General features: G+C 33.6%; 1 protein-coding gene across 2 annotated transcripts; it reads right to left on the minus strand.

Annotated features, from left to right (window-relative positions):
* Positions 1-1,334: 1,334 nt before the first annotated feature.
* LOC146899631 (serine/threonine-protein kinase PBL36-like) lies at positions 1,335-5,400 on the minus strand. 2 transcript variants are annotated; one of them, XM_085739342.1, is made up of 6 exons: positions 4,748-5,400; positions 3,618-3,961; positions 3,351-3,486; positions 3,043-3,179; positions 2,841-2,964; positions 1,335-2,304 (listed from the first exon to the last, which is right to left on the minus strand). In XM_085739342.1, the coding sequence occupies exons 1-6, from the start codon at positions 4,959-4,961 to the stop codon at positions 1,784-1,786; spliced, it is 1,476 nt and encodes a 491-aa protein (XP_085595468.1). In that variant the 5' UTR covers positions 4,962-5,400; the 3' UTR covers positions 1,335-1,783. The 2 variants fall into 2 exon arrangements, with proteins under 2 accessions (XP_085595468.1, XP_085595467.1); XM_085739341.1 differs by having other exon boundaries at positions 2,841-3,179.
* Positions 5,401-6,099: the final 699 nt, after the last annotated feature.

Consider the following 6,099-nt stretch of genomic DNA (forward strand, 5'->3'; position numbering starts at 1 on the left):
TGGTAGAGAAAAAATGAATTGGCAAGTTTTCATGCACTTTTTCTTTTAAGTGTCTCTTTATGAAATCTAAAAATCTAGGAACAATTTGGTTTTCTCTCAAAATTGCATTCAAGGTTGCTGATTTATTGAACAAAGTCATGAATCAGGGTATTTATTAGGACATAAATCTAATCTTATTCAAGGTTGCGAAAATGATTGTTTTTTAGAGTTCTATAGTAAGTTTGATTCTTGCAATGCAGAATGGAAAGTTCTTTGGACCATCAGATTAGGGATCAAATTGGTTCAAGCTTTGGATTTAAAGTGAATTATGTTTGAATTAGATTCCAAAGAGTTGCCCTTCTTTTCTTGAAGGGGTTTTGGTTGATTTATTTTTTCTCATTGAAAATGAATTGTTTACTTTGTCACATGAAGTAAGAGGTGCAAGTTTATCTTATTAAAAATTTACAATGAAATTTACATATAACTTACCAATTGCGACAAAATTTCATACTAAAACCCCGTGATAAGGCTAGTGTGAGTGTAATGACTAACCCAGTTGTACCAACCACAATCAGTAATTTATTCATTTTCTTAAAAATTATATCAAATATCAAATTTGATCCAAACCATCTTTTTTTTGACCGAACCCATGCTAATATACTATAAATATTCTCTTTCTCACCACTATATAAAACATATTTCCAAAGCGTAATACCTACCTATATTTAACCCTTGAAAGAGCGTTAAAAAGATAGTGTCATAAGACTCATCTTTTGATTAATTAAATTTTAATTGATTTCATCTTCCAATTTTTTAGGATGAGTTTCTTGTTGTTCCATTAGATTAGGATGACGACACTCCTACGTAATAGTTTGTTACAGAATAATTAATTAATATCTATAAGAAAAATGATCAAGTATCATACACAGGTATTATAAATAAAGAACCATACACAGGTATGAATACAAACTATCCTTTATACCATTTCAATACTTGAAACCAACATGTGAAAATTACTCACAAAAATGTGAATAGTATATTGCACGCCATTAAATACGTGTACTATGACGCAAATTTATCAAATTTTTTTATTTTTTGATACATATCAAAAGCATAAAAAAGAGGTTCAATTATTAAATGAAACATAAAGAATATTATCCATATCCCCACATACCCTTAGAAGAGTTGAGGGATCAAGTACCAGTGTTAAATACACACTCACAACAGACATAAATTAATGCAATAAAGCTTCTTTCTCATCTTTCCATAAACTAAAGGCAGTGATTAATTTAAGGAGCCGCACTCTTTGATAGAACAACTAAAGCATACATAATAAATCAACAAGATATATATAATATTTCAAGGGCCAATTGAAATAAAATAAAATAAAACTTGAGGAGTTAACAATCTTCAATATTTTCTAAATAACCTGAAAGAAACATATTGGTTGACAATTTCCAAAAGACATCATAATACATATTTGGATTGACGGTGAGTTTGCCAGAATCATAGTGTGTCACCGTGATTTTAGATGAAGCTGCAATGTTGAGCTTCAACAAAATCACGGTGTTGTTATAATCTTGTCAAACTCGTCGTAATTCCAAACATGCACATAGTTAGCTTAATAAGCTACGCTGGCCATTACATTCAAAGGGGTCAACACCAATTAACATAATAGAACATAAAGCTAGCAGCATGCTTCTTTTACCCTCAAGTTGTCCATGAACAAATGGCTTCACAAGACGTCGTTGCATCTATACTTAGAAAATAAGAAACGATGAAAAAGCAAGGTATGAAAAGTTCATCAACTCTGTGCCTTTCCAGTTGGTTTTGGTGAATTTTGAGGATACTGATGATGAAACGGAGAAGCATGAGTACCATGTGATATGGAAAGACTTCTTTGTTGTTGTCCATTGCGCGTGAATGCCCCTTGTGTTCTACCGTTTCGAGTATTTGGACTTGCACTAAAACGGTCAGCTTGCATTGTCTGGAAATAGTATGATGAACTAGCCATGTCCTTAAGGTTTGGGAGAGGCTTCAAAGCTTCTACAACTTCACTCATTAGTGGTCTAGCTTTTGGATCTCTGCTAAGGCAGTGAGCAGCCAAATGGGCGGCTTTTTGAGCTCCTTTTATCGAGAAGTGGCCTTCCAGCCGAGGGTCTATTAACCTGTAGAACCTTCTTCTCTCTCCTAGATGCGGTCTAGCCCATTCCACGAGGTTATGTTCGCCATTCGGTCGGTTTTTGTCCATGGATCTTCGCCCGGTTATCATCTCAAGTAGTACCACTCCGAAACTATACACATCACTTCTTGATGTAAGATGCCCTGAAACCAATACATGAGGATTAGATGATACAGATTTTGATTATATTTAAAAGGACTTGGAACAAATCTAAATGAAAATCAACAGAGTATCATAGAACAGCAAATATCTCATAAGGAGGAAGTTATAAACATCATGAGAATGCAAAACTTGGACAACTCCTGCGTAAATTCGGATCCTAATCCGAAGTATTCCTTACGAGGAAACAGGTAACATCACCTAATAAAGGTCAAGAGCGTCCCACGTAGATAGCTCGGTTGGTGAGCAAAGGGAGGCCAAAGGAGTTTTTAAAAAAGAGGTTTAGTGTTCAAACTCTGGAAACTAACATCAACCACTAAGTTACTAAAATGTGTCTATTCAGGAAAAAAACAGTCAAGAACATTTAACCAAGAGAAACAGACGACACTGAATCATTTACAAAATACTTTGGTTCAGGACACAGGTTCAGTGATATAAAAAATAAAAAATAAAAAAAGGACCAAATACAACTAAAAGTTGTGTTCTGGATTTCGACTTTGGCATAACCAACAAAATTTACCTGTCATGACATATTCTGGAGCTGCATAACCATAAGTTCCCATAACTCGAGTAGACACATGGGTTTTATCACCTTCTGGGCCATCCTTTGCAAGTCCAAAGTCTGAGAGCTTGGCATTGTACTCCTGAATCATTACATTATTAGAAATACTCAAATAAAGGAAAGAATGAAATGCAATCATGTCATAATATTTGCCACTTACTGCATCTAATAATATATTGGAAGTTTTGAAATCCCTATATATTACAGGTCGTTCGGCTTCCTCGTGAAGAAAAGCAAGTCCCTTAGCAGCTCCTAGTGCAATTTTCATCCTAATGGACCACGGAAGAGGCAAGGATCCTACAGAAATATAGTTTTGTACACGAGAACATTAAAAACGGATATAATCCAAATAGAGAGTACAAAGCAGAATTAGTAAGAAAATAGTAACATCAGCAGGGTCCTCTATCTCATGTTAGCAGAATTTTAAAATGAATTAGAACATAATTCGTTGGAATAAAAGTAACTTACTCCTAAACAAGTGGTTTTCCAAGCTTCCACGGGGCATAAATTCATATACTAGCAGCCTTTGATCATCTTCAATACAGTAGCCTATAAGTTTGACAAGGTTTTGATGAACTAAATCGCCAAGATAATTTACTTCAGCCTATAACATGAACCAAACAAGATATTAAAACCTCAAAAAAAAAAAAAAAAAAAAAAAAACACGTCTTTAAAAAAATATAACATAAAAAATGAACTTAAAGGAAGACAAATCTTATTAGAAAAATTACATACCAGCCATTCTTTATGACCCTGGAGGCCGTCATGGTTAAGGGTTTTGACTGCAACAGTAAGTCCTGTGCCAGGTTTCACTGGAGCAGTTCCATTTTCTTCAATCCATCCTTTGAACACACAACCAAACCCACCTTCACCGAGAAGACTCTCGGGCCGAAAATTTCTTGTTGCCAACTTAAGATCATTGAAAGAGAATTTCCGCAGCCTGGAAGCAACTTTAATTTCGTCTTCAACTTTTGATGTAGATGAGTTGCTTTCAGCGTTACTAGTGGTAGTGGTTGTTGAAGAGACTACCGGAACCGATGGTTGGTCTCTACTTGTATCAAGAGTGGATTTGCTTTCAGCTATTGAGAAGACAACCCAGCAAACAAAGGAAAAACACAATAATTAGAACAAGCAATAAGATAGAATCATTTATCATACTAACAACTAAGACAACAAGGAAAAATAGGCTACGAAGCACTGTCATAGACACCAGACACGACACCAACATGTATACACATGTACTTATTTAAGAAAATGAAAGCAGTTGAATGTGACTACATTGGTGCCGTGTCAGTATTAGACATCGACACTTGTCAAACACTTGACACACGATCGTCTGAAGTGTCAGTGCTATATAGGAAATAGGTACCATTTCAATTCTCATTTGATAAATTAAGAAAAGGAAATGAAACCAACTAAGAAAACCAAGTTCTTTTTGTCATACATGAAAAACACATACATCGATATAGGGTGACATACTAACAGTTTGCAAATCACAAAATACAATTGTTCAATTCAAGAACTCATCTCTAACTCAAAGAAATGAAGCAACTCCCAGCCAACGCTGCTCTGGACAAGCGGAAGATTAAAAAAATGGACCATGATTGCCTTTCAAAGTTCTGAAAATCCTAAATAAAACATAGCTTATACTTTAACTTTTAACAACACCTATGTTTGGAATAAATTTTCATATAGAATTCTGAACAAGGACAAATTATTTACTGTTCAACAAATAAATTTCTACAAGTACAGCTTTAAGTCATTAACACACACAAAAACAGTATAAAAATAATTTACCAAAATTACAGAAGAAAACCTTCCAAAAACAAAAGAAAATTAATTCATCAAAGGAAAAAAGAGGTTACCATAATTAGTACTGGTGCCACTAACAGAGCTATCAACCTTGGATCTTGAAGAAATGCAGCTTCCAATGAACCTAAAACTAAGCCAACATCCAGTTTCAGTTTCTTCATCTTCCATAACCCCATCTTGTTTCTTCTTCTTTTTCCACCCTTTTGATTTACACACATCCAAAGACTCAATCACCTTACCATTCTCACCACCTAATCCCATTTTCATCAAAACCCTAAACAATCATCAAAACCAAAACACCCTCAAACCCTACAATGCCTAACCACCACAAAACACACTGACCCAGATTATTAATTTCCAAATAAAACCTAAAAATCAAAACTTTATCACTCAATAACGGTTAAAAGATGAAATCCAACAAAACCCAGAAATTAAAAATGGTAAAAAAAGGGAAGGTAGATCACATGAAACAGATCAAAAGCCCTAAAATGAAACCCTTTTGAAACCTAGATTGAAGAGAGTAGTGGGAACAGTTCTTGAAGAAAAGAAGAGAAGAGAACAAGTTAAGTTAGCTTAACAGAGAAAGGTATGGTCGGAGAGAGACAGATACATGAAACTCGGAGATGGGGTTTGTGTTTATGTTTGTGTTGTGTTGTGTTGTGCAAAGCAAAGCTGACTCAGTAGTACAACTCCAACACACATTACTGAAACGGAAACAAATGAAAATAATATTAAATATATGTCCAATTTCAGATAATTATTGATATCATAGTAGTATAAGAACTTTGTCTCAACGACTTAGCTCGGTTGCTATAGACAATATGTACATGTGTATGGAGTTCGAACCACGGCTGCCACAAAAAAAGTAGTATATGAATTTTTTAATTTACCTCGTTTTAAAAATGAGTTTCATTTTAAATTCGAAAAAAATGAGTTTCATTTTATTAATTTACTAAATTTCATTTTTTTTTTAATTTACATCTGAATTTGATTTCTTTGTGGAACAATCGTTTGTCAGAGTATACTTATCTCATGACCGAACTTCAGATTATCTGAGTGTTTTTATTTTATTACAATTACATGGTTAACACAAAAATAAAATCATTTAAAGTTTTTTCTTACTGATTAAGAAATGTATCAAAGTTCTCAAAAAATATGGCATTGTTTTTTTTTTGACAAAAAGAAAATATGGCATTGTTTTTAAACACTATTAATTACTCTTTATGTTGAATAATAAGTGTATTTTTTTATTGTTTCTCTTTTAAATCAAGGGTCATGTTAACATGTGCGGTAATCGCACATTTTAAAAATTCTACCAATTGAACATATTATTGATAAAAACTATTCTCTCATTCAAAATAAACGTCGCAATTTTCTAATATACATTGTTCACGTAACTTATTTT

This window comes from Medicago sativa, chromosome 8 (assembly GCF_051527215.1).
Source record: "Medicago sativa cultivar Bolivia chromosome 8, Bolivia_mono, whole genome shotgun sequence".
NCBI lineage: Eukaryota > Viridiplantae > Streptophyta > Magnoliopsida > Fabales > Fabaceae > Medicago > Medicago sativa.

Excerpts from the sequence above, each read along its gene's own strand:
- LOC146899631 (XM_085739341.1), bottom strand. The coding sequence starts at position 4,961 with ATGAAAATGGGATTAGGTGGTGAGAATGGTAAGGTGATTGAGTCTTTG. Across the intron at positions 3,180-3,350 it reads GGAAAACCACTTGTTTAGGA|GATCCTTGCCTCTTCCGTGG; the intron begins GTAAGTTACTTT and ends ATATTTCTGTAG. Across the intron at positions 2,305-2,840 it reads TCCAGAATATGTCATGACAG|GGCATCTTACATCAAGAAGT; the intron begins GTAAATTTTGTT and ends TATTGGTTTCAG.